The sequence below is a fragment of the Hordeum vulgare genome, chromosome 7H, assembly GCF_904849725.1.
Source record: "Hordeum vulgare subsp. vulgare chromosome 7H, MorexV3_pseudomolecules_assembly, whole genome shotgun sequence".
Lineage (NCBI taxonomy): Eukaryota > Viridiplantae > Streptophyta > Magnoliopsida > Poales > Poaceae > Hordeum > Hordeum vulgare.
Window position 1 is genome coordinate 88,364,029 of NC_058524.1, and position 27,846 is coordinate 88,391,874.

Consider the following 27,846-nt stretch of genomic DNA (forward strand, 5'->3'; position numbering starts at 1 on the left):
GTTCTGAAATAGCAGCTCACCACTGCACCGGTGCTGGCCCTACCGGACTTTGGACAACCCTTTACAATCGAGATGGACGCGAGCGACCGAGGCATTAGCGCAATCTTACAGTAGAAAGGCCATCCCATTTCCTTCATGAGTAAAGCGCAATCTTACGAGAAAAGGCCTATACAAAACTGCTCGGCATGCGCTACCGTATCTGATACAAGAAGGGGGTTGAGAACAGTGGCGCACATGCTTTGTCACGAGCCCTGCCCATAGAAACTCTCTCAGCCGTCGAGATATTGTGAGCAGCTATAACAACAACCCGCATGTGCAGTGCCTTGTGGAGCAACTGGCCATGCGTGGCAATCCCAAAGGACGATTCCAGCTCCAACATGGCATCCTTCACTTCAGAGGCAGAATATCGTTAGGTGGGGGCTTACAAATTCAACAAAGAATCATCCAAGCCTTCCAAGACAACCCATTAGGAGGACATTCAGGTTTCCTAGTCACCTACCGGCGCATCAAGCGCCTGTTCGCTTGGCCAAAGATGAAAACACACATTCAACACTATGTTAGTTGCTGTCAAATCTGCAAAAAAGCCAAGCTGGACCGGGCAGCCTCTCCAGGTTTGCTTCTTCCCCTGCCAGCACCAACCCATCCTTGGGAGATGACTTCCATGGATTTAGTTGATGGCCTACCACAGTCCACCAAGTTCAATGATTTGCTCGTGATCCTCGAAAAACGTACCGAATGCAACTACTTTCTACCTCTGGCTCATCCTTACACAACAACAAAAATTGCTTAGATAATTTTTTTTTAGAAAATGAGGATGACCCCCGGCCTCTGCATCTGGGAGATGCATGCGGCCATTTTATTGATTATTCTCGAGGACCTTACAAAGCAGTACAACAATATGTCTGAATCCGCTATCTTGACAACATCTGTCGCTACTACTATTCATATGATGAAGGGGTGTAAGCTGGACCAAATACCCAGACCTCTCACCTAAGCCTAACATCTAAAGCCGGAGACCCTGACCGAGCCACATACCGGGTCCGGGGCACAAACCGATCCGACGCACTCACATGTGTCGTCGTCACCATCTTCCACTGGTCCATCTTCAGATCAGATTGAAGTACCACCTTGACAGGTGCCTCCGCCATCGACGCCATCATGACGCCAAACGACGACCTCCACCTACGCGAGTCCATCTCCAAGCAACGGACGGAGATCCATGCTAGGATAAATGTTTAAATTTTTTCAAAATTGCTCAGATATACATGCAACAAATTTGGAAGATCGACGGGCTGCCGAGCTCCATTGTGTCTGATAGGGACCGGGTCTTCACAAGTCATTTCTAGCAAGAGTTGTTTCGGTCGCATGGACGCAACTACGCCTCAGTACATCCAACCATCCGCAAATGGATGGGCAAACCGAACGGGTAAACCAGTGTGTGGAAGCTTTCTTCGCTATTTCACTCAGGCATGTCCGCGACACTGGAGCTTCTGGATCCCTTTGGCTCAGTTTTGGTACAACAATGCTCACCACTCGGCGATTGACATGACTCCCTTTAAGGCCATGTTGAGCCCAGGCACTCATGGATCACCACACACAACTCTTGCTTTGTCCCCACTCTATAGTCCTGGTTCGAATAGCGTGACATAGTCCAAGAACTCCTCCAGCAGCATGTGAATGATAGCTGATGAAAGTGCAAATGGACAAGAAGCGATCATTCAGATCGTTCGATGTGGGCGAGCACGTCTTCGTCCAACTACAACCCTACGACCAGTCCTCGATTGCGCCACGAGCCAGCCACAAGATGGTGTACAAGTTCTGTGGGCCTTTTCCTATCATTGACAAGATCAATGGCGTCGCTTATAAGCTCTAGCTGCCACCATAAGAAACAGTTCATCCAGTGTTTCGCGTCTTGCTACTCCGGCGCACACTAACCCCGGGTACATTGGGTGAACCCCTCCTCCCACACTATGCTGACAATTTAGTAGTTCTAGTGGCAATCCTCCAAATTCACTGGCGCAAAAGGAATGGGGGTGTCTACGAATAGACCAAGGTCCGCTGATTCAACTCTCCTACAATGGGCACTGACATGGAAAGACAAGGCTAGTCTCGTCGTGTGCTTCCCGCATGCTGAGGTTTGGGGACAAGCCTCGTCTCAAGGAGGAGGGGATGTTAGTGCCCTTGACGAGGAGGACCCAGGGGAGAAACCCTAATTGCCGCTCGTTGCTGCAAATAGTCGGGGCGTCGCACAGGGCAATCGACGAGTGTTCGGGCAAGGGCCGACCCATGAAAGGTTTTGAGGATTCCGGTTTTGGGGACCGTCTAGGAGGTTTCAGAAGCTTTGTTTTTCTATTTCTTTTTCGTTTTTTCTTTTCTTTTTAAATATTTATATTCTCCTCTCTTTTCTAGTCTTTCTAGTTCTATTTTAGTCATTTTTTGTTTTTTATGTTTATTTTTAATTTGTCCTTTTCTTCTTTTGTTCATTTCAGGATTTTATAAATGTTTAAATTTTTTCAAAATATTCCAAATTTGTTTGCATCTAAAAAAATGTTCGGTATATTTAGTTTAAAAAAAGGTTACGGTTTTCAGGAAAATTGTTGATGTATTGAAAAAATGTTTACGTTTCTAAAGTTGGTCGAGATTTGCAAACTTGTTCTATGTTTCAAAAATTGTTCTTAAATTTAAAAAAAGTCCGCACTTCCAAAAATTTGTTCTAGTTATCAGATTTTGTTAAAAAATTCAAAGAATGTTAAAAATATTTCATAATAAGTTTGCATTTGAAAAAAGTTTGGTATTTTAATAAAATGTTCGCATTTTGAAAAAATATTTCAAAGTTTCAATTTTTTTATAGTTTTCAGAAAAGTTGTTAATGTATTAAAAATTTGTTCACGTTTCCAAATTTGGTTCATATTTGCAAAATTGTCCTCCGTTTCAAAAGCTATTCTTAAATTTAAAAAATATCCGTCCTTCCAAAAATTTGTTCTAGTTCTCAGATTTGGTTAACAAATTCGAAGAATGTTGAAAATATTTCATAATTTGCTTGCATTTAATTTTTGTGGTATTTTAAAAAAAGTTCACATTTTGACAAAATATTTGAAAGTTTCAATTTTTTTTACAGTTTTCAGAAAAGTTGTTGATGTATTCAAAATTTGTTCACGTTTCCAAAGTTGGTCGATATTTGCAAAATTGTTCTCCGTTTCAAAAGCTGTTCTTAAATTTGAAATTTGTTCATTCTTCTAAATATTTGTTCTAGTTCTCAGATTTAGTTAACAAATTCAAAGAATGTTAAAAACATTTCATAAAATTTTAGCATTTAAAAAAATGTTTGGTATTATATAAAAATGTTTGCATTTTGGCAAAAATGTTCATAGTTTCAAAAAACGTTATGGTTCTCAGAAAGTTGTCGATATATTCAAAAATCGTTCATGTTTCCAAAGTTGGTCGATATTTGCGAAAGTGTTCTCCATTTCAGAAATTGTTCTTAAATTTCAAAAAAAGTCGTGCTTCCAAAATTTTGTTCTAGTTCTTGGATTTGGTTTACAAATTCAAAGAATGTTAAAAATCTTTCAGAATTTGTTTGCGTGCACAAAAGAAATTCGTATTTTTAGTAAATTGTTTGAAGTTTAAAAAATGTTCATGTTTAGTCAAAAATGTGCAGAGTTTTCAAAAAATGTCCGGTTTTCAAAAGTTTGTTCATGTATTAAAAGAATGTCACAATTCTAAATTTACTCAGGAATTTCAAAATTATTCTAGATTTCGAAATTTGTTCTTAAGATTATAAAAGTGTTCGTGCTTTCAAAACTTGTTTCTGTCAAATTGTTCCCTTTTTCAGATTTTGTTAAATTTTTTAGAAATGTTCACGTTTCTGGAAAAGGTGCAGGAATTTCAAGACGAGTTCATGTTTTCATAAAATTTCAAAATTTATTCGTGATTTTATCAAGGAGATTTAAGTTTCATAATTTGGTAGTTCTTTTAGTTTAGCGATGCACATCTGCAGTTATATTGGCTTTCCTCGATCGCACGTCAGCACCTCATCGTTAGTTCAACTCCATGTAACGTAATCCATTTTTACGATTTTTACCCTCGCTCCGTTGCACACCACAATGGGCCGGTCCAAGTAGACTCCCCCTGTGCGATTTCCCATCTATTCGCCGCATAGAGCTGCATATAGGAGTTCCCAACCCAGTGGCAGTGGTTCCACCGGCTCCCATGCCGTGAAATCACTAGTTAGCGAATACACCTTCCAACGGTTACTCTAACCTTCACAGGTTGTGACAAGTGGCGTACTGCATGCGTGCCACTTGTCGTAACATAGGAGTTTTTCTTTTTTTCGTAGATCCGTATTTTCAAAACGTTTTATCTCCTAAACCATGCGTCCAAATCTTGAACCGTTTTCACCGTTGGCTTTCTCGGGTCGAGATCTTCAAAACTAGATCCCACGTTGATAGGTTTTGACGAACTTTTTTTTCACAAAAAACTGGAAGAAAAAAAGGGTACGAAAAACCCTGCCTCACGCGATGGAAAAAACAAACAGAAAACACGTTTTTCCCTTTCTGAGAGGCACGGGTCATGTCTCTCGTGAAGGCAAAACGTGCCTCTCACGGAAGCAAAACCGTGCTTCTCATGAAAAAAAAGAGAGCAGAAAACACGTTTTCCCCCTTTTCGGGAGAGGCACGGGCATGCCTCTCGCGAAGGCAAAACCGTGCCTTTCACGTAAGCAAAACCATGCCTCTCGCATAAAAAACAGAAAATGTGTTTTCCCCCTTTCGGGAGAGGCACAAGCGTGTTTCTCGCGAAGTCAAAACCGTGCCTTTCGCGGAAGCAAAACCGTGCCTCTCGCAAAAAATAGCAGAAAACGTGTTTTTTTACTTTCCGAAAGGCACGGGCGTGTCTCTCGTGAAGGCAAAACCATGTCTCTCGTGAAGGCAAAACCATGTCTCTCATGGAAATAAAAGTGTGCCTCTCGCATAAAAAAACAGAAAATACGTTTTTTTCCTTTCGGGAGAGGTACGAGCGTGGCTCTCGCAAAGTCAAAACCGTGCTTTTGCGGAAGCAAAACCGTGTCTCTCACAAAAAGTAGCAGAAACGTGTTTTTTTACTTTCCGAAAGGCACGGGCGTGTCTCTCACGAAAGCAAAACTGTGCCTCTCACGAAAGCAAAAGTGTGTCTCTCGCAAAAAAAACAACAGAAAACGTGTTTTTCCGCGTAGAAAACAAAAAAACGCGTTTTTCCCCTTTTTTTTATTTTTTCCGTCCAAAAGTTACGCAAGACCTGTGAAAAACCGTAACAGCAAAAAAATTCGGAAAAAACCACTCAAAAAGACGAAAATACATGCGAAAAAAAAACAAAGAAAACACTCAGAACGCGACACGTGTCGGCGGCTGAAAACGCGACAAATGACGGCGCGCGGGAGCTATCACTGAGAGGATTTTGAGGGAGCGCTCGTTAACTAGTTACTCCCCCAAACCCCATGAGTTACTCCCCCAAACCCCATGACAGCCATGCCAGAGGAAGCCCAACTCCGGGTCAGCTGAAGCCCACCAACCGAAACCCTATCGCAACTACTTCTACCACCAAGCGCAAGGCAGGAGGCATCCAGAGGATCAAGGCTTCGGCGGCGACTACCACTCTTTTCCCTTTCTTTCTTGTATCGCAAGAACAATTCCTGATTCGTGCAATTCTTGTACTAAGCTACTGCTTTACAGAGCTAGATCAAGAGACCATTAGTGCATCCTATCACTTGGATTGGATGGATCAGACGAAAAATGGCGAGTCTTGTGTTGAAACGAGACACACGGAATTAAAAACGATGACGCAGGCCATGAAACAAGCAAGCCACGCATGCAAGTGTACGTAGGGTACATTCGTATAGGTGTAGGTGTAGCCGTGTATGGGAATGTAAGGTACCTACCTGTAGGAAGTTAGTGGTTGCGTTCCAGAGCGTGGGGAGCGCCCGGCTGCCGATGAAGGCGTCGACCTCGACGGAGAGGTCCTGGTAGCGCACCTCGATGGCCGGGAGGTCGATGCCCACCCTGTCGGCGCGGTCCCTGAGGCGCCGGAGGAAGCGCTCGCTGCCGTCCTGGAAGACGCGCTCCAGGAGCGCGCGGCCGGCCTCGCCGCGGGCAAGCTCCTCGATGTGCACCAGTCCTGCGCCGTCTTGATTGAGGACGACGGCGTGCCGCATGCGGTCGTAGGTGGGCAGCTTCTCGAGCGCCGCCCACCGGAGGTTCTCCTCGTCGTTGTCGCTGCGCGACTGCGCCCGCCTGAACGGGTCGTCCGTGTCCGGCTGCCGGAACGAGTGGGAGATGGAGGATCCCCAGCTCATGCTCCGCCGGTTACCTGACAAGGACGACGTCCCTGATGATGCTGCTGCCATCGTCGGCTCCATAGCCTACCTATGGTTTCACGAGTCACGACTGCCCTGCTGATATATTGATAGGGCAGGCTTGCTCGCCGGCCGCTGGATCGTATATATAGCTGAAAGTGTATGTACGTAGGGTACACAGGGAGCCCGTTAGCGATTGCAACGTATATATTTTTTCCTGGGTAATCAGGGAATTTTTTTTGGGGGGGGGGGGGGGGGGGGGGGTAAAGTTAACTGGCAACCAGTCGCTGGGAGAAGGGTGACAAACGCCTTTTTTTATGACAATTTTAGTTCTGAGACGAAATCAAACGATCAATTTAGAAACGAAATTTGTCTTCTCTGACAAACTGCTATGTTAATTACTTCAAACTGGCAACCACGTAAACTAAAAATGCCATCAAAATCGTCTGCAAATGCCACCCTCTCCTCGCGACCATGAATTAAATGGAGCCTCACTGCGACCAATTGGCTACAAGCCATACAAGCATAATTAGTGAGACAATATGAAACCCTAATTTGGAATCTAGCTATATTAATTGGTTTAAATCCCGTTCTACCATGTGATTCTTGATTTCCTTAGGCTGGTCATAGTGGAAGTAACTAAGGTAGTATCATATACTTGAAACTAGCAAACATGCTGATGTGACAGACAATTAAAAAAGAAAGAGAGGGTTAGAGTAACATAGGTAGATACCGTAACATGTTAAATTCTATGTTAGTATGTGTCAGCCATGTCAATAAATAAGGTCATCTATGATACTACTTTATGATACTATGCACTATGAAGGTAGTATCATACAATAGTATCATATGCATGATACTATTATATGATACTCCCCACTATGGCCAGCCTTAACCAGATTACCAAATGACGATTTGACGAGGGAAGCATCTGACACAGAAGTGAGAGCTCCCATCGAGTCCGACTATACCACAACATGAAGGGTAGCCATTGAAGGGCTAGTGACATTCCTACCATTATTCCTTGAGTCTCGGCTTGAAGAGCATTGTTGCAATAGAATAACAATTGGCATGGAGCAGAAATAACATCACAATTGTTGTTCCTCAATATCAGATTGCAACGTAATATTAATTGGGTGTGTGTAGGGGTAACCATGAAATAAAGTTCGCACCTTGATTTTTTCTTTCTTGACAATGAGTTGACATATTGATAATATCTCCATGTATATACATCTTAAGCTGGACCCCAACATACCATTTTTTTTCTCTTCTAGCCCTAATCCCTCAACTACTCAACCACTCAATATTTTCATGTGAGCGAAGGGATTAATTGGATTTTATGCATAGCTTGGTCCTAGCGCTATTACTCGGTCTTTAAGAATTTCATGCTAAGAACCCTTCTTGCAATGCTTGGGACGGGTCTCGAGACTATTTCTTTGCTTAAGACCCATGTTATCTGCATAATTGAGATACATGCACTAAGTCTTACGAGGTCCCTTGCCGACCCGAAACTCCAAACCGTGCAGGGTTTTAGGAGTATCTCTCCCTTTAAGTTATATTCTAAGTGACATGGAATTGGAGTACATATCTATATAGAGTCACATAGGTTAAAAGTTCTTGACAAATGACCAGGTACCATTGTGGTGGTATGTAGGATCCATGCACTAGTCGTCGGTGGTTGACTAGAGAGGAGGGGTCGATGCATGTTTCACGCTGGACTACATTCGCTACTTTGTATTGGGCCTTCCATGTTGAATTTGTGTTTTATTGTCCCTCTTCTTTTTATATTTTTTTGGACTTTTTGGTTTGGATAATCTTTTCAAATTTGTCACATGAATTCCATATATAACCAGGTGGAATTTTAGGTTAAGTTAGTTATTTCCTCAACAATATACTCTTGTTCCATTTAGCTAGTGTAGTAGTAGCTGAGATTGATCTTTGATCTGCATGAATGGTGAGTGAATTTTACCGATTTTATAATTAATTTGTTTACCTTACCGGCGGCTACCTACATGCACGCTCTGATATCTATATTTGTCCTATTTATTTAATTTTTGAAACATCTCGTTGGTCGTCGATGCTAGATAGCTTATCAAAGTTGTTAGAATCGCGATTCAAGTCTTAGAACCTTACGTCCTTACGATCCAAACTAGCTCCTTCAATTCTATGATTTTGCTCATAAAATCTAAGTTTCTACGATCCTAATAGTTATGATTTTACGATTCACGATCCTACCAACGAAGCTCCGATTCAGAATCTCGATTCCCACAACTTTGTAGCTTACCATTTGCTAAGTAACTAATTTATAAATAGCTCAAGAGGACACACACTTCAATGCACTTTCAACCAACAACCAATAGTTTGGTCGAGTGTCCTATTATATCAACGTGCCTAACTAACTAGATGCACACAAGATAAAACCTATAAAAAGAGAGGATATACCACCACAATGCGGATTTTGTATATGGACGTTCAATGACAATCTAAAGGTCCTGAGCACTTCGAGATATGTGGGATCCTAGTATTTGTATTTAGAACTTTGTATGTACTTGCAGAAATCAACCCGCAATCAACATCTCTCCCTCCTATCCATTAATCATACACTTCATTTTGTGTTCATACTTAGGCAGGGCCATAAATTTTGAGTCGAATGACCAATTTGGGGTCTATTTTCACTATCATGTTTATGTTGACTAGATCTTAAAAAAAAGACCAATGCTGAATATATTTTTGGAAATATTATTTCTTTTGTTTCAAAACTGGAATGAATTGATCAAACATTCTGAAACCATTATTTTGTCGATGTAAGTTTCATATGGTTTACAACGACTTCCCTTGTTGTTTCATATAGTTATGGCACTTATTTAAGTGGATTTTCAATATTAAGAAAAATGTTTTCAAACCTGAAGTAAAGCACTGATGAAACTTTCTAAAACATTTTTTTTATAGTTGTTAATTTTATATGGCTTTTAGCGACCCTCGTTTTGGTTTCATGGGTCCATATAGTTTTAGTATGTATTTCAGAGGATTTCATATAGTGGTTTCAGAATAGCGTATGATTTCATTATTTCATAAAGATTATGTAGATAATTCTACATTAGTTCAAGATCCACTTAAGTTTATGTCAAACCTCTTAATTTTTATGAAGACTGATCAAAACCTCAATAAAACCTTAGTGAAACATTAGCAATATGGAGAACTGTTTATACAAAACAAAAATAATTTAATAACAATAAAAAATACCAAACTGAAGGAAATTCTTAGAAGAATAAAATATGCACACGGACAAATTAAACTGTGGATGTCAACATATGGGTCCGGGGTTGTATTTTTTTTTATACCGACAGCGCGTTGTTTATTTTAGTCACCTGTGATTTTCTTTGTTTCGTACTATGTCAGGGTGATCATTAACTAATTGATGGTGACCACAGCAAGATTCACCTGCTCTCTGTTTGTATGTCCGTAGGCGTGGAGGCATGCAACTGATACATGGACCTAATGCATTGTTAGTGTTAGTTAGCAGCTGTATGCATGTGTGTCATATGATGTCTAGTACTTCCCCCGTTTTTAAATATAAGTCTTTTTAAACGTTTCACTAGTGAACTACGCACATATGTATATAGACATATTTTAAAGTATAAATTTATTTATTATGTTTCGTATGTAGTCCCCGATGAAATCTTTAAAAAAGACTTAGTATTTAGGAACGGAGGAAGTAGCTGCCTATCTGGTCCTGTCCATATACTGTGTCCTCGGAGCTACTTACATGAAAGTTCACCTCATTTTACATAACTACAGTAACATTCAATTGAAATTGAAAGGGTGCTTATTTTACATGCGGCGGCTACGGCCAGGGCAGCCGCCTAGTGGAGCAGGAGTATTTAGGTCTCTTTTCCACTGCTTCACTTTCTGATGTCTCATGTAGTCTTTTATTACACCAGATTTTTTTGTCTATGTGACACATAACTAATGAAAAGGATAGGATGAAGTTGTCTCTTATCCAGTACTCATGGATACAGGATACCGTCCCTACACACATCAGTACATAGATCACTAAACCTCGCACTCATCATCCAATTAGACTATGATAATCTTAATAGACATCGAGTCTACTATTATAAATACTTAATCTAAAAATAAAAGATACAATGCATCGGGTTAGTTGTATATAAACATCTAACATACACACTAAGAGATAATGTTAAGAGGCGGTGCATTCAATGGCAGAGGCAAAGGGTGGCTAGGGGCCCACCCTGAGTTTTGAAAATAGATTTTATACCACATAGGAGAAAAGCTAAAATAATAATAATAATAAATATATGTGTATAATAGCGCTGCTGATCCACCCTGGCCCAGTGGGCTAGGACCGCGAGTAGGTGCATTGGAAGTGGTCTTAGCTAGAGTATTAATTAGCTAGGTAGGTAAGATATTGATTAGTCCAACAAATTGATAAGGATTTTATATTAGTAAACACCCAATTAAAATTATGAGTGTGGAGATTTTACCGCCATTCGTCCACCATATAAATTAATTAAATGAAGAGACAAATTAATCAATTTGTTCCATTATGTGCTACTATCACTAGTTGAAAAAAGGGCTTTCGTCCCAACTCGATTTAGACATTAGTTCCGGTTCCATTATGAACCGGGACTAATGTTAGCATTAGTCCCGGTTCGAGCAGCAAGGGTGCCGGTCGGGCATTAGCCCCGGTTCAAATGGGACCTTTAGTTTCGGTTTGTGTGTCGAACCGGGACTAAAAGGTTTGGAGGCTTTAGTCCCGGTTCGTGTCTTGAACCGGGACTAAAGGGTAGACTTGTATCTCGAACCGGGACTAAAGGGGTTTTGATTTTTTTTCCTGTTTTTAAATTTGTTTTCTGTTTGTACTTTCTGTTTCAAATTGCTTATATCTTTTAGGATATTTGATATTTTTGAGTGATTATTTTTGCATTATATTCAAAATTTTGTCTAGTTTCTGTTTGTGCCATTAGTTTTTAAATTTGAATGGTTGAAATTTGAATTTTTTCAAATTTGCTTCAAACCAAAATTGTGAATAACTTAAGTTTACAAATAGTTTTTAATTTAATTCTTTTTGCTCCTAGTCATGTGTTAGACTGTTGTCACAGTAAGATTTATTTGGTTATTTTTAGAATAATTTAAATTAGGATTTTAATTAAAACAATACTGTTTTGCTTATATAGCTGTTTTAGTCATTTAATTGTTGTTTTTATTATTATTTTTAGTTAGTTCTTTCTGTAGATTTTAACATGTTGTAGTATGGTGCATATTGAATGCACAAAGAGTCTGGAGTTGAAATAATTTTTAAAAAATGCCTTTGTAGCAGATGAGTTTTCGTGTGAAACCTTGATACTTCGAAGGAGATGATCCAGTTTGTACATGAAGCTCATTCAATTTTTGCCGTAACCCTTTCAACTTTGTAGCACGTGCCATGTGGGTGAAATGATGATACCATGACAAGTTTCAGCCTTTTCAGAGTTCATTTGTAGCGCTTTTCATTTTTAGGGGCATTTAGCTAAAAAAATCATTAAATGCATGGAAAATAGAAAATGAGGTGAGAAAGGGTTGAAAATTTATGAGGTGACTTTGAATGATGTATATTGAACACAGAAAGAGTATGGAGTTCAAATAAGTTCACAAAAATGAAATCCCTTTGTAAGAGACGAGTTCTTGTTCGAAACCCTCATACTTCTAAAGAGATTGTCCGTTTTGTACACGAAGTACATCCAGTTTTTGTTGTAACTCTCTCAACTTTTTAGCACATGCCATATGGGTGAAATGATGATACCATGCCAACTTTGAACCTTTTCAGAGTTCATTTGTAGTGCTTTTCAATTTCAGGGTCAATTAGCTCAAAAAAAAAAGTAAATGCATGAAAAATACCAAATGAAGTCAGAAATGTTGAAAATTATGATATACCTTTGAATGGTGCATTTTTAACACAAAAAAGTATGGAGTTCAAATAAGTTCAAAAAATGAAATCCCTTTGCAAGAGATGAGTTTTGTTCGAAATCCTAATACTTCGAAAGAGATTGTCCGTTTTGTACACGAAGTGTATCCAGTTTTTATCATAACCCTCTCAACTTTTTAGCACATGGTATGTGGGTGAAATGATGATACCATGCCAAGTTTCAACCTTTTCAGAGTTAATTTGTCGAACTTTTCAATTTCAGGGTCATTTAGGTCAAAAAATCATAAAATGCATGAAAAATAGCAAATGAAGTTATAAAGGATTGAAATTTTAGGTTGTGGTTTTGAATGGTGCATATTGAATGCACAAAATGCATAAAAAATCTGGAATTGAAATAAGTAAAAAAAATAAAATGCCTTTGTAGGAGATGGATTTTCGTGTGAAACCTTGATACTTCGTAGAGATGGTCCAGTTTGTACACGAAGTGCATCCAGTTTCTCCCACAACCCTCTCAACTTTTTAGCACGAGTCATGTGGGTGAAATGATGATACCATGTCAAGTTTCAACATTTTGAGAGTTCATTATAGTGCTTTTCAATTTCAGGGCCATTTAGCTTAAAAAATCATTAAATGCATGAAAAATAGCAAATAAAGTTAGAAAGTGTTAACTCTGGCTTGGTTAACCTTATTGCGACTTTGGCGAGGACGGTGCTAGCAGATGTAGTCGACGGGTATGATTGGACTCTTGGCTAAAGGGGGATTCTAAAATTTTCAAACTCTACCCCCCTTGTGGACCGTCTTTTTTAGTTTTGCAGAAATTAAAAAAAATGATAAAATCTTCAAAAAATAAATTCCTTTAAGATGTAGTTAGATTTTAGTGTCTAGTTGGTATAAAATTTTTGAGATATGAATTTTGACCATTTTTACAAAAAAGAAAAATAAATGTAAAACGGCCATAATTTTTACATACGACGTAAAAAAAGTTTAATATAAAAAAATGGAGAAAAATTGGGGTTAGGGTCCACCGGGGTTTGCCCGGTGAAGTTTTCTCACATGCTCAAAATTCCAAATGTAAAAAAAGCTATGTCAAAAAGGAGTTTTTTCTAGAAAAATAAGAAAAAATAATTTTATTAAAAAATATTAGGTTGTTTTTATTTAAATTCACTATTATTATTACTTATTTTATTTATTCTAATAATTATTTGAATTAAAAAAATCATGTGACATGACATAAAGACCCCAGATTGTTTAGGATTGATAGCTTAGTATTGTGAGAAAAACAACAAGTACAAACTTGACAACTAGGGGCAATAGAACCAGAAAGTTAAGCGTGCTCGGGCTGAAGCAGTGAGAGAATGGGTAACCGGTCGAGAAGTTAGACGATTTAGAATAAATCCTGAGTGAGGATGGGTGATTAGATGATTAGAGATTAAATTGTCAAATAATTCAAAGATTTGAAAATTGGATAAAACATAAAAACAAATAAAAAATATTCAAAAATAAAATTTAATTTTTTTATAAAACAAATCTACCTTTTCAGGTCAAACAAAATAAAATTTAGTTCCCATTATTAGCATCAGATACCAAAACACAAGTTTAAATGTTTTCAAAATTGTAATGAACAAACGAGTTTCAGAGAGATATTGAGAAACTAGGAAGTTGAACAAAGGTATAAATGTGACCCCCTTCCTTTTCGAAATATAAAATGTGTCTTGACTGGTTATTAAGATAAAGTTCCCTTGCTCCCGTGTCGCTCCCGAGCGGTACTGGGACGCGCCAACCCTAACTAGCGGGCACCGCCTTCCTCCTCCCCCACCGCCACTGGCGTGTGTCGCCAGGCAAAGCCCATGCGGTGCCGATGACGGTGGGACTGTGCACTTGTGGTGGCCGTTTTCCTTGGCGTCGTGGAGCTGCGGGCGGGCACGTCCAGGTGCGTTTATGGCGCGGCGCCGATGGCCGGTGTCCGCGCGAGATGGTGGTGCTTGCCCGACAATATCTCGATGGTTGCTCCGGCGGCTCCTGGCACCGTAGATTCGATGGTTGGCGCGATTTGGTGGCTCCTGGCGCGTGGATCCAACAAATGGGGTAGCGGCAGACGGCTTCTGCTTGTTCGGTGGCGCCCTATTGGGGTTGCATGGATTTCGGGCTGGCAGCTGTGCACCGCGGGATGGGGCGGGGTGGCACCCCCCTCCTGGCTTGGTGTTGTAGATCTGGCCGGCTTGTTAGCCTGGCGTGGCTGGCATCATGGTGGAGGGCGTCGGGACGGCGACCCCTAATTTGGTGGCAGTGACTTCGGCTGGGGGGTGGGCGGGTAGCACGCGTCTAAATGTGGTGGGTGGTGGGATCCATGGCTAGTTCGGGGTCGGCCTCGGGAGGAAGGATGGTGATTGTTTGGCTGTGCAGGTACGGGCGAATGATGGTTGAGCATCTCCGGAAGAAATCCTATCTCTGGCCCCTTCGGATCTGACAAGGCATCCCCATCATGGTTCTTGAAAGTGTCGCTGTTGTGGGATGCTCCTTCCTGATAACTCACAAGTATACGTGATTGTTTATAGCCTTTTTCGATAAGTAAGAGTGTTGAACCCAATGAGGAGCTAAAGATAGAATAATATTTTCTCAAGTTTTATTGACCACCGATACAACTCTACGTACGCTAACGTTTATTTTACCTAAAACAAATATGAAATTATCTTACGGGAAAGAAACTATAAATACTTAGTAGGTGCAATAAATAATTTTGCAAGGAAATAAAGAGCAATGGACTTGGAGAAGATGATGGGACACAAGCATGAGGAGAAAAGGGGCAAGTGGAACAGAAGGGGGTGCGCGTATATTGTAGACAAGATGCGGGTGAATGCGAGAACCAACAATTTGGAGAGAACCACCGGTTAGCCGGAGCAGTTCAGTTTGTGCTCTACCTTTTCGTTCCTCTTTTGGAATGGGAAGTTTATGTGCATGTAGCTGACCAAAAGCTTTCATTTTGAAGAATATAGAAGTATCTCAACTCCCAAGTCAGCGGCTCAATCCAAAGACATACATACATGGATGCCACATATGTTCATTGACAAATTCACGTCTAGGCAGAATTAGGATGATGTGCCCTTAATGCGGGGTATTGGTATTTACTTATTGAAACAAGGGTGAAAAATTGTCGTTATTTTTGCACCGTAATTAGCAGGTAAATGTTGTTCTATGCATTAAGCTTAATAATTGTACACCTAATGAGTAGTGAAGTTTTGTTAAGCTACTAAATAGCATTGTTGAGAAAAACCGTTACCTGTTAGCTGTTCGGTTGGCTGGCAAGTAAGGGATTAATAGGATAAGTTTTTGTTAGCTGCTCGTTCGTCGGTTATGTGTCCGCTCAGTCTATGATTTGGGTCGGCAACGCGTCCAACACATCAATTCATATTTGTCTATGTGGCCAGTTAGCCACCGGTTTTTAATAAATACAAACATTTTGCATATTTTTTAAAAGCAAATGAAATAACATAGTTTCACAATCGAAATAAAATATAACAAAGTTTTACAAGCTCAACAAAACTTAAATTGTCTAAAAGATACACCTATTAGTTGCCAACATGATTCCATATATATCCTCAACCAAATCATCTTGCAACTGAATATGAGTTTCCCAATTACGTATTTCATGATGAAATTGGATGAACTGTGCAAATGATGCCGCTTCTCCTTAATGCTGAGGCACCACATTGTCATCCCGAAACTCAAACCCTTGATCGTGGAGACGTTCTAAGCGCTCATCCTCTATGATTATATTGTGCATGATCACAAAAGCAGTCATCACTTCCCACAACTTCTTGGTGCTCCAAGTTCTAGCAGGATACCGAACTATGCCCCCATCGAGATTGCAGAACACCAAAGGCACGCTCGACATCCTTCCTAGCACTCTCTTGCTCTTGGGCAAATCTTTTCCTCTTCTCTCCGACAGGGTTGGAGATTGTCTTCACAATAGTGGTCTACTCTGGATAGATTCCGTCAGCTAGACAATATCCTTTGTTGTAGTTGTGATCGTTGATGTTAACATTGACCGGTGGCAAGCCTTGCAAACACCGGCGAACGTTGAAGCACGTTGATATCATTGTGTGATCCGGGCATGCCAAAGAAAGAGTGCCAGATCCAGAAATCTTGAGAGGCCACAGCCTCAAGTATGACAGTGCTAGCCTTGACATGGCCCTTGTACTGGCCTTGCCAAGCAGAAGGGCAGTTATTCCACTCCCAGTGCATGCAGTCTATGCTGCCAAGCATCTCTGGGAAGCTCCGGCTAGCATTGGTCACCAACAAGTGGGCTGTGTGAGCAGCAGTCACCTCTCCCAAGTACTCATGGCCAAACACTGCAACCACGACCTTGCAGAATTTGTACAACGACTCTAGGCACGTAGACTCACTCATACAGACTTACTCATCGATAAGATCACCGGGTAACCCGTAAGCAAGCATCTGGATAGCTGTAGTGCATTTTCGATAAGATGAGAAGCCAATCTTTCCAATGGATCCTCTTTGTACTCGAAGTAGTCATCGTATCCGACCACCCCCTCTCGAATCCGGTTGAAATCATGCCTAGCCATACGGAAACACCGCCGGAATTTCTGATGTTTGAACAATGGATTGCTTGTGTCAAAGTAGTCCTTTCATAGAAGGAAATGGCCGCACTCTCGGTTGCGGTTCAACGCCGAAACATGTCCCGGAATCGATCCCCAGAACAACACGGCAAGCAACATCTCCTCATCGTCGGAGTCGCACAGAACATTATGGAAAAAGAACTTGTCGGCGCAGTCCATTTGTACCTTGCGGCAAACTGTCGAACAACTTGCGGGCGTGGACGACGAAGCTGACCGACGACGACAGATTGGGATCGGGGAAGCTGTGGTGGCCCGGGGGCAATGCGGACGGCGGCGTGGGTAGGCACTGGGGAGGTACGGGGGGAGGCGCCGGAACTGGGCGGCGACGGCGACGGGCTTGGGACGAGGCGTGGGCTAGCTGTCGGCGTTGTAGGTAGGGGTGAAGAACGACCAATGTGCCACCGACTGGCGGGCCAAGGGATGGAGTAAGCGTGTGTCGTCCGCGTCCGCTTTGTGCCCTTGCCGACCCAAATCAAACTGAAAATTGAACCAGGAATGGGTCCGCACGCGGACAAAAAACGGACACGCGTCCATTAGGATCGACGCGTTGGGCCGATTTTTCTGTTCGCACGAACCCAAATGAACGACGATAAACGAAATGGATCACCCCGTTGGAGTTGCTCTAAACACCGGTTCAGCTTGTTGTCGTCCACACACATGATCAATTGGGTCGATTACATTAAAAAGCACAGCGCTCGCTTTGATGGCAGGCAGGTTTGCGTGCTCGGTCTGTTGGTTTAAAGGTTGACCTTGACGACAAATCATTTGACTTGTTGATCGTTGGCTTTTGAAATAGAAAAACCAAAAATTTGAAAAGATTTGATGTATTTGATAAATATTTTCACAAATTTGATAAAAGTTCACAAAATACAAAAAAAATCATGAATTTGAAAAAGGTTCAGGAACTCAAAAAAGTACACAAAATGGAAAAACATTAATGAACTTTAAAAAGTTCACAAAAAAAAATCACTATTACAAAAAGTTCATGAAAAATAAAAAATGTTCACAAACACTCCATCCATAAAGAAATATAAAAGTGTTTAGATCACTACTACAAAACAAATTTCATGATTTTGCAAGTAAAAAAGTTTCACAAATTTGAAAAAGGATCATGAATTTGCACAAAAGTTCAAAAATTAAAAAATATTTATAAATTTGAAAAAAAATCATAACTCTATAGAATGTTCATGAAAAAGAAAAAATAAAAAGAAAAAAGAAAAGGAGAAAACAAAAACAAAAAGTGAAACAATAAAAAGAATTGAAGGGAAGAAATGGGCCGGTCGCCCATTTAGTATAGCAAGCAGGAGGGGTTGCGCTATTTGGCGCCGAGGTTTGGGGTATAAACTGTGATATAAAAGCTGGATCATATATTTATACCAACTACTTTTTCTGTTCCGAATTAATTGTAGTTGGAACAAATTTCCGACCAGATGAAAAGAGTAAAATATATCAAATTATCCTTAATGAAAATGTAAGGTCCTAATCGTCGTCCTTCCTCCGCCAGGCCGCCCGTCCCGCCCCGTTTTAGCCGGAGAGGCGCCCTGCTGTAGCAGATCCTCGGTGGCCTCCAGTCGCCGGCGCCTTCCCGCCTCCAGTCGCTGGTGCCCCTACACCTCGAGCCCGCACCTCCAGTCGTCGGGCCCCCTACAGCCTCGCGGCTCCGTCCCGTCGAGCCAGCACCTCCAGCCGCCGGCGACTCCTCCTCGTCCTCCAGCCGCCGGCGACTCCTCCTCGTCCTCCAACCGCCCCTTGCAGCTTCTGCCCGTCGTGCTCCATGGCCCCGTTGTAGGAGCAGAGGTGCCCACACCTCCAGCCGTCGACTGTTGGGGAATGTCGCATGGGAAACAAAAAATTTCCTACGCGCACGAAGACCTATCATGGTGATGTCCATCTACGAGAGGGGATGGTTGATCTACGTACCCTTGTAGACCGTACAGCAGAAGCATTAGTGAACGCGGTTGATGTAGTGGAACGTCCTCACGTCCCTCGATCCGCCCCGCGAACCGTCCCGCGATCAGTCCCACGATCTAGTGCCGAACGGACGGTACCTCCGCGTTCAGCACATGTACAGCTCGACGATGATCTCGGACTTCTTGATCCAGCAAGAGAGACGGAGAGGTAGAAGAGTTCTCCGGCAGCGTGACGACGCTCCGGAGGTTGGTGATGATCTTGTCTCGGCAGGGCTCCGCCCGAGCTCCGCAGAAACGCGATCTAGAGGTAAAACCGTGGAGATATGTGGTCGGGCTGCCGTGGCAAAGTTGTCTCAAATCAGCCCTAAAACCTCCGTATATATAGGGGAAGGAGGGGGAGCCTTGCCTTGGGGTCCAAGGACTCCCAAGGGGGTCGGCCGAGCCTAGGGGGGCAACCCTCCCCTTCCAAACCGAGTCCAACTAGGTTTGGAAGGAGGAGTCCTTCCCCCTTTTCCCACCTCCTTTTTTTTTCTTTCTCTTTGATTTTTCTTCCTATGGCGCATAGGGCTTTCTTGGGCTGTCCCACCAGCCCACTAAGGGCTGGTGCGCCACCCCCAATGCCTATGGGCTTCCTCGGGGTGGGTTGCCCCCCCGGTGAACTCCCGGAACCCATTCGTCATTCCCGGTACATTCCCGGTAACTCCGAAAACCTTCCGGTAATCAAATGAGGTCATCCTATATATCAATCTTCGTTTCCGGACCATTCCGGAAACCCTCGTGACGTCCGTGATCTCATCCAGGACTCTGAACAACATTCGGTAACCAACCATATAACTCAAATACGCATACAACAACGTCGAACCTTAAGTGTGCAGACCCTGCGGGTTCGAGAACTATGTAGACATGATCCGAGAGACTCCTCGGTCAATATCCAATAGCGGGACCTGGATGCCCATATTGGATCCTACATATTCTACGAAGATCTTATCGTTTGAACCTCAGTGCCAAGGATTCATATAATCCCGTATGTCATTCCCTTTGTCCTTCGGTATGTTACTTGCCCGAGATTCGATCGTCAGTATCCGCATACCTATTTCAATCTCGTTTACCGGCAAGTCTCTTTACTCGTACCGTAATACAAGATCCCGCAACTTACACTAAGTTACATTGCTTGCAAGGCTTGTGTGTGATGTTGTATTACCGAGTGGGCCCCGAGATACCTCTCTGTCACACGGAGTGACAAATCCCAGTCTCGATCCATACTAACTCAACGAACACCTTCGGAGATACCTATAGAGCATCTTTGTAGTCACCCAGTTACGTTGCGACGTTTGATACACACAAAGTATTCCTCCGGTGTCAGTGAGTTATATGATCTCATGGTCATAGGAACAAATACTTGACACGCAAAAAACAGTAGCAACAAAATGACACGATCAACATGCTACGTCTATTAGTTTGGGTCTAGTCCATCACGTGATTCTCCTAATGACGTGATCCAGTTATCAAGCAACAACACCTTGTTCATAATCAGAAGACACTGACTATCTTTGATCAACTGGCTAGCCAACTAGAGGCTTGCTAGGGACAATGTTTTGTCTATGTATCCACACATATATATAAGTCTTCATTCAATACAATTATAGCATGGATAATAAACGATTATCTTGATACAGGAATTATAATAATAACTATATTTATTATTGCCTCTAGGGCATAATTCCAACATCGACGACTCTTGCTCGTCCTCCTGCTGCCCGCTGTAGCAGCACCTCCAGCTGCTCGCACCTCGGCCGACTCTATGCTGCGGCGTCGTGCAGATGGAACAGTTGCTGTAGCTGCATCTCTATCGCCAAACCCATCCCCACCCCCCTCCACTGCCATCACCCCGCCATCGTCCTGGCTTTACTTGACCTCCTTATCGGCGAGGAAGCAGCAGGCCCTCCGGATCCAGCCTCCCACTTGAAAGACGGCGACGACACAAGTGACAAAGGGGGGCTGAAGACGAAGACGAGGAAGAGGGGGCGGCGATGCAGGCGAGGGAGAGGCGTCAGCGTCGCAGGCGAGGGAGAGGGGCCGACGATGCAGGCGAGGGAGGAGCGTTGGCTGGGGCGAGCTCGGGATTCGGCAGGGGCGAGCGAGCTAGTGAGCAGGTGAACTCAGCAACCATGTGAGTAGCTAAGTGATCGAAGGTAGTTTAGGAAACAGAAAAATAAATTGTACATGACAAAATTCGAACTAGAATTCTCCAACGACAATTAATCCGGAACAGAGGGAGTAGTAATAAGGGAGATATGTATTCTTGATCTGTAATTTACAGAAAACCCCTTAACGATTTCGGTAATGAACTCACAATGCAGTTTTAAGTCAGACTTTTACTTTTGTAGCAGAAACCCCCCTGACGTTTCTGATACTCAAACCACATGCCAATTTTAAGTCATATTTTTTCCTTTTGCAGGAAACTCATGATAATTAGGTTAATCAACCCGCAGTACATTAAAAGCTTTAATAGGACATTCATGTATTTTAAAACCCAATACCAAGTTTAACATGTTATATATGGAATTTAATTAGAAAAAACATGTAGAATCTGAATATGACGTTATTTGTACCTGATAACCATTTTTTGAAATTCTATTTATGATGCAGTCTTAATCAATAGCAATGATCTATCTTTCTTTCATACTGGTGCGGATATTGGGAATGAACACCTCATCAAAATCATGAATGGAGGCGAAAAAAACATCTATAACCACACATGCATGTCTCACCAAAACCTTATTGAAAAAAAAAGCAGATTCATCATCTTAGACCAAGAGAGATTTGCCTTAAGAATGACAACATTCAAATGCGTTTTGATTGTGTTATCATTGAGACCACCGTCGGCAAAGGTAGAAAGGAAGACAAGTGACAATACAGATGAGGTGCCATCTGTCGAAAGAAAAGATGTTGATCTATTGGGATCTTGACTCGTGATTATATTGGATTAAGGGAGCATCTTTTTATTATATTTTTTGGAAAAGAGGAGTATGTTCTTTCGTTGCAAGGCACGAGATCTTTTGTTAGTTCAGCCTAAATGCTATAGTTTCTACCGCGTCTACACTAAGGACTAAACCATAAGTTAGGCCTGAATTAGCAGGTTTCGGTGGCCCTAATTACCATACACAATGACATTAGCACTCAACTTCCAACAGGGATCGATGCAAAAATAAAAAATAAAAAAATCCAGTAGGCCACCGGATTCCTTTTCTTTTGAGAGCATGCCACCAGGACTCTTGTACCCCCGTTCAGTCCCACATCGACGGCTCAAGCATCATCGGTTGGAGAGCTGACTATTTAGACTGCTAGGCAGGGCAAATTCCAAACTTCCTTAGCTGAACGAGGTCAATGAAAGATCAAGAAGTCTATGGCCTGATCAGTGGTTTAGATTGCACGTAGTAGGTGCACTGGTTTACCATCTACCTACTCAATTCTTAAATTATAAAAACAAACACACTGATGGTGATTGCACCAACACTTCAAGTCGAACTATACTATCCATTAATTGATTTGGAACATACATAATCCAGTGCTGAACAATGGCCAAGGTATCCCAATTCTTGGCCGATCTACAGAATGACTATATCCCCGTTGGGATTGTTTTACACAATAGTAATGTAATAATACTCTCCGTTCCATAAGGCTTGTCGTGGTTTCAGTTCATTGCCGACATGTGCACACAAAGTCATGAATTAGCATATACAGTACTGAGAGAAACAAAAAGTAGCATCCAGTAATCAGAATACAAGTTCAGAAAAAAAGCCATGCCAGTGGATGCTGGATACAACAAATGAACAACATCTGAAAGTGACTACACACTCAAGCCACGTATCTCCTTTCCAACTAGTCTCACTGAAGCTAGTACAAAACACCACTTGGAAATTGGAATAGGAGGCTTCTAGCATATACACCACTAATAAAACACCACCTGGCCACTAGAACAGATGCCACATTCCCACTACTACAAAATTAGGAACATATTTCTTCCATACACCGCTAGAACAAATGCGACCACACCACTACACCGACATATAATGCACGGGTTAAACGAGTTATAAGGTGGTCTCATGTCAACACTCACAAAAACAGGACCAAGCAACACGAACTTCCATACTACAAGAGCCAACACAGAGATTGACGAGGCTTACACCGGCTCTACGAGGTTTTAAAACTGCTTCGCTGGTCTCAGCAGCATGTCCCTCGTTAACTGGAAATGCCATTGCAGAAACCTTCAGGCTCCTCTCAAGTCCAACAGAGACCACACGCCGTGTGAGCGCGATCACACCGTTGGCATCAACCGGCAATCCACCATCTTCAGAGTCAAGTAACATGAATTTCATGTTGTCATCACTGCTGGAGGTGGCACTGAACACACCCCGAAAACCATCTGGCCACGACCCGCCGATGATTCTTATGAAGACCGTGGCCTCCACCGAGCGGTAAATGTGACCATATTTAATTTCCAGGGTGCTAAGCCTGCTAGGGTAGACACCTTGAGGACAAGATCCATCTTTGAACACTACAACAAGAGAACTTAAATCTTTATCCTCGGATTGAGTGGCGCCCTTCACTTTGAGCGAAACCTCGACGTATGTAGGATCATACGAAACGACAATGGCACGGGTAGGACCCGTCAGTGCTAGGCAACAATCCTGCATGCGTAGAACAAATATTAAAAGTTGAATTGCAAAATCTGACAGCAGCAAATGCATAAAAAGCTTGAGTAACCGAATGTAGGCACGGTAAATGCAGAAGAAAAAAAGTGCATAGAATTAGCAGAAAAGTTTGCACACAATGCCAAGATGCTGAGACAAATCCAAGAGAGCAGAGGGAGGAGAGCTATACGTACATCCTGGGTGATGGTTTGGCAGTCGTTCCTCGGCCGGTGGAAAACAATGTTGCGTTTACGATCCAAGTAATCACGTGCAGCAACGATACCAAACACCTGCAGTGGCCAGTGCAAATCCCCTCCTATTGATGTAACTTTGACTGACATGATCTGCAGAGTGTCCATGGCCTCGGCCGAGCGATCAGAGGAAGGATTCGTGTGGCACATGGCAGGGATAGATGCTGCATAGATTGATCGACCACATGTTAATAAAGCGGCTAGTTAATACGTAGGATTCGTAAAAAAGGTGATCAAAATTAACCAAGAGAAGCGATTGGGCGGGGACGGGGCTTACTGGTTTGGTCGAAGGTAACACCACAGCGCGCGTAGAATCTGTTCCACAAAGAGTGAAATTTGGCGGCGAACGATTCTTCCTCGCATTGCGCCGGTGCAGCCTCCTCATCATCATCTCCATCTTCATCTTTCGCCTCAGCAGCTTCGTCGGCAGATTTTTCAGCCATTGAATGGGCAATAATCCTGGCCCTTTCTTCAGGCGTCAACTTTCTGATCATGGAAACCCCTTGAGCTATCCTCATCTCAGACGTTACCCTGGCTGGTTTTTGAGGCTTCACAGGCGTCCGATTCCTCTGATTTCGCTTTGTCGCCTGCATCTCTGGTGTCTTCCCTGACTCCTTCCCTGGCTTTCAACTCTATCGAAGATTCACCACTCACCACACGTATTTATCTCCGGAGCACCCTGGGCAATGTCGATCGGTCGCCGCCGCCGGTGGCGGCGCTCTTGTTTTGTGTACGCGTGGCAGAGAAAGAAAATAAACCCTTAGAGTAGATGAGGGTTCGTGTTGGAACGCTATCGAAGCAAGCAACTGTTTCCGATTCAAACTCAAGCATCGACCGATGCACGTACAAGTTGAAACTTAGTGGGCCTGGATGCTCTAACAAGGTGGGCTTGGATTAGCAGGTTTGAGTCCCCTGATTCCAAAAGCAGACGACAACGCACCCAGCTTTTCAAGAAGCCGCCAGGATTTGCCTCAAAAAAAAAAAAAAAAAGGAGCCACCAAGATTGTTGTGCTCGCGTTTAGTCCCACATCGAGGGCTCAAGCATCCTCCGACGGGAGAACTGACTATTTAGACGCCACGCAGGGCTCCCTTGAGACTCACTTACCTGGACGGGGTCAATGAGAGATCAACAAGTCTCATGGCCTAGATCAGTGGCTTACATTGCACATTGTAGGCGCATTGGTCTACCATCTCCCTCCGGGGAGAGTGGACGTCATAATTTGTTATAGAGGGGGTACGCGTTCGCGCGGCCCCTACCAAAAATTAAGTAAAAAGCTTACCTTGTTCAAAAAACATTAAAGAAGTACAAGGATTTCAAGCAAAACAAATATCCAACTGTTCAGTATCAAGAACTATGATGCAGCAACAACAGATGAGCATACACAATTCAGTTCTCTCAGTATATCAAAGCTAGGTAGGGGGGTTCACCCAATGTAGGAGTAGGACAGTAGCTGTGATCTCCTTCTCTTTCGACCTCATGAGTGGTGACCTGGTAGCAGCAATAACGAGATGAATTCAGAAACATCGCGTTATCTCACTCTCAGTTTTCCTTAGGGCGCTTTGACCAAATTTTTGATGCCCACATGAAAAGGCTGGTGATGCCGAAGGCTGCTCCAAATCCTGACCGGATGTCCGCAATCAACTCACGGACTTCTCTCACGGTAGTAGCCACCAATGGCTCACCTACTGCTTTCTTCCGGTTAGCTACCCCCTGAGTGGTTCCTAAAAAATGGAACAAATGCTAAGGCAAAAAATACGCCATGGTCCTTAATCCATGTTAGGAGTTTTTTTTCGCCGGGTAAGCCAAGGTAGAAGTTAATGCTCAAGGAACATTAAGCAGAAATCACCTTGTTGGGCTGAGGTTGCCAGCTGGCGAAGTTGAGCGTCAGCTGTATGAACAATGCTCAAGGAACTCCTCACAACCTTCGTCAATTCTTGACTGGTCTAGAGAATGATTATATTATTAGTTATTATCCAGAAACTATTCCACTATTAAGGAATACTGCAAACAACATGCGAACACAAAAATCACGATCTAGTACTCTTGAGAAAACGGCAGCATCCAGCTATCAGAATAGAATCTCAGAAAGAGTCATGTCTGTGGACGGCAGATACAGCAAGTGAACAATATTCGGAAGTAACTACCATAGCCAGAAGTAATACCACATCCATTTCACTTCGAGTCGATGCAGTTTCATATATGCATACAATCAGCCAGTCACCTAACAACATATATAAAAGGAAAAGATTAAAGGAAACAAGTACGAGAAGAGTTAATTACTTGCCTTAGGTCGCTGAGAACCACACTCAAGTCACCGATCTCCTTTCCAACTAGTCTCACTGAAGCCATAGTTTCAGGAAGCTTCTCTCTAGTGAGATCAAATGACTTTTCAAGAGACTCTGCTGCCTTCTTACATTCCTGATGAAAATGTTTAGCATGTCCATATCCATAGACGTTACATGTTCCATTTCAGAAGTTTGAAGTTTTAACGAATGGACCAACCTACCAACATGGAGGGAATTGCCGAAAAGAATATGAAGCTGGCAGATATTGCAGCCTGCACAAGATAGTAACTGTGATCAACAGAAACAGTAGGTTCCTGAAACATGTATTCCCGAACTAAGCATAGACGCTGCGAGCACAAATTATACTCCCCCCGTTCCTAAATATAAGTCTTTTTAGAGATTTCACTAGGAGACTACATATGAAGCAAAATGAGTGAATTTACACTCTAAAATATGTCTATATACATCTGTATGTAGTCTCCTAGTGAAACCCCTAAAAAGACTTATATTTAGGAACGGAGGGAGTAGATGGGAGCCAAATTATCCAGAATAAACCTGACAGGACTGGGTACTCCTTACATGAGCCAAATTGAATACCTCCGCATCTAGAAAACCCCAAATATGCATAGATATCATTTACAGACTGGGCCAGTGACTGAATTTTCTGCAACTTAACTTGCGGCACGCTGTTTTCAGATTGGCAAACGGAGAGCATTTGGCTTCCGTATTTTTCGCGGCAGAGAGGACTTTTGACTTCTCTGATATGTCAATTAATGAACATCTATAGTCCTTAATATCCGTAATAGTATTCGTTGTGATCAGGCTACAAAAGTTCAACCCGTACCCGTAATAAGCCAATATCTAACGTATGTACAGCACATATAAATTCAATTGAAACATACTTTCAGATGTTGATATATAGAGTGATTTGTACAAACCGAGTAAGCTTCCCACCCTAAATCTTGCTTTAAAGGAGACCACATGATAGGCACAAAAACATAACAATCCGGACGTGATATGCCTACATTATTTCAGTACACTGACACTGGGTCTACCACATGTAATCAGCTGAGTGAGTGGCTCTGGATAAAGCGGCCCCGGTTCCCGCGGACACTCGCCGGGTTAGGAGCTTGAGATGAGACTTAAAGTACAGGAGCACGGGGCAGGGTGCCGTACCGCGGAAGCAGCGACGGAGAGGAGGAGGAGGCCGCCGCCGCCGCCTGGGCGTCGGACAGAGGCGCGCGGGGAGGGGGCGGCCACGGAGGCGAGGTGGAGGCTCGAAGCATGCGGGGAGGAAGCCGACAGATTCTCCCCGAGCAGGAGACGGCCGCGCGGGCGGAGGAGGCAGGCGGAGGTGGTCGGGAGCTTGGGGTTGGGGGCTTGGGCGTGGCGGGGAAGAGGAAGGGACGACATTTGGTAGTCGCGAGTTCGAGGGATGGGGAGACGGAAGCATGTCTAATCCATCCATGTGCGTAGATTTCGATGATGAAATATGTTAAAATGAGAGCTCCAAAAGAAACAAACATGTGGTTTTTTATCACATGCATTGTTCATTCTAAAAGTCAATGATTTTTTTACAACTCGCAATTCAAGGTATTTTGTCGTGAAATTTGACACATCCTTGTTATGTGTATATTTGTGTTTAGAATTTTGGAACTTAAAAGTTTGAAATTTGAGTGTTTTAAAATTTTCAGCCTCCAAATCGCCCTCATTTCAAAACGGATGTGTAGTACAATACATGACAATGACATCATAATTTTTTTAATAGTAGGCATTATGCAAGACTTTATAAATTAATAAAGGTAAGACGATACAGA

General features: G+C 42.6%; 2 protein-coding genes and 1 non-coding gene across 4 annotated transcripts; 1 reads left to right on the forward strand and 2 right to left on the reverse strand.

The window, feature by feature from the left end:
* Positions 1–22,608: 22,608 nt before the first annotated feature.
* On the reverse strand, positions 22,609–24,703 carry LOC123412307. The gene is made up of 3 exons (XM_045105262.1): positions 24,021–24,703; positions 23,687–23,907; positions 22,609–23,489 (listed from the first exon to the last, which is right to left on the reverse strand). Exons 1-3 carry the CDS (start codon positions 24,334–24,336, stop codon positions 22,908–22,910), a joined length of 1,119 nt encoding a protein of 372 aa, XP_044961197.1. The 5' UTR covers positions 24,337–24,703; the 3' UTR covers positions 22,609–22,907.
* A 137-nt stretch (positions 24,704–24,840) lies between these two features.
* LOC123414303 lies at positions 24,841–25,000 on the forward strand. Its single transcript, XR_006614303.1, has one exon. It is a non-coding gene; the product is annotated as a U1 spliceosomal RNA (small nuclear RNA).
* Positions 25,001–25,055: 55 nt separating this feature from the next.
* Positions 25,056–27,483, reverse strand: LOC123407857. 2 transcript variants are annotated; one of them, XM_045101086.1, is made up of 5 exons: positions 27,206–27,472; positions 26,251–26,301; positions 26,029–26,162; positions 25,591–25,682; positions 25,056–25,465 (listed from the first exon to the last, which is right to left on the reverse strand). In XM_045101086.1, exons 1-5 carry the CDS (start codon positions 27,440–27,442, stop codon positions 25,284–25,286), a joined length of 696 nt encoding a protein of 231 aa, XP_044957021.1. In that variant the 5' UTR covers positions 27,443–27,472; the 3' UTR covers positions 25,056–25,283. The 2 variants fall into 2 exon arrangements, 1 of the variants encoding a protein (XP_044957021.1); XR_006612684.1 differs by having other exon boundaries at positions 25,456–25,465; positions 25,591–25,687; positions 27,206–27,483.
* Positions 27,484–27,846: the final 363 nt, after the last annotated feature.

What these genes read in the sequence shown, in the direction of transcription:
- LOC123412307 (XM_045105262.1), bottom strand. Translation starts at nt 24,336, where the DNA reads ATGCAGGCGACAAAGCGAAATCAGAGGAATCGGACGCCTGTGAAGCCT. An exon ending in TGTTACCTTCGACCAAACCA is followed by an intron (nt 23,908 to 24,020) that starts GTAAGCCCCGTC and finishes CAATCTATGCAG; the next exon opens with CATCTATCCCTGCCATGTGC. An exon ending in GCCAAACCATCACCCAGGAT is followed by an intron (nt 23,490 to 23,686) that starts GTACGTATAGCT and finishes CTACGCATGCAG; the next exon opens with GATTGTTGCCTAGCACTGAC.
- LOC123407857 (XM_045101086.1), bottom strand. Translation starts at nt 27,442, where the DNA reads ATGTCGTCCCTTCCTCTTCCCCGCCACGCCCAAGCCCCCAACCCCAAG. An exon ending in CGGCAATTCCCTCCATGTTG is followed by an intron (nt 26,163 to 26,250) that starts GTAGGTTGGTCC and finishes CATTTTCATCAG; the next exon opens with GAATGTAAGAAGGCAGCAGA. An exon ending in GGCAACCTCAGCCCAACAAG is followed by an intron (nt 25,466 to 25,590) that starts GTGATTTCTGCT and finishes TCCATTTTTTAG; the next exon opens with GAACCACTCAGGGGGTAGCT.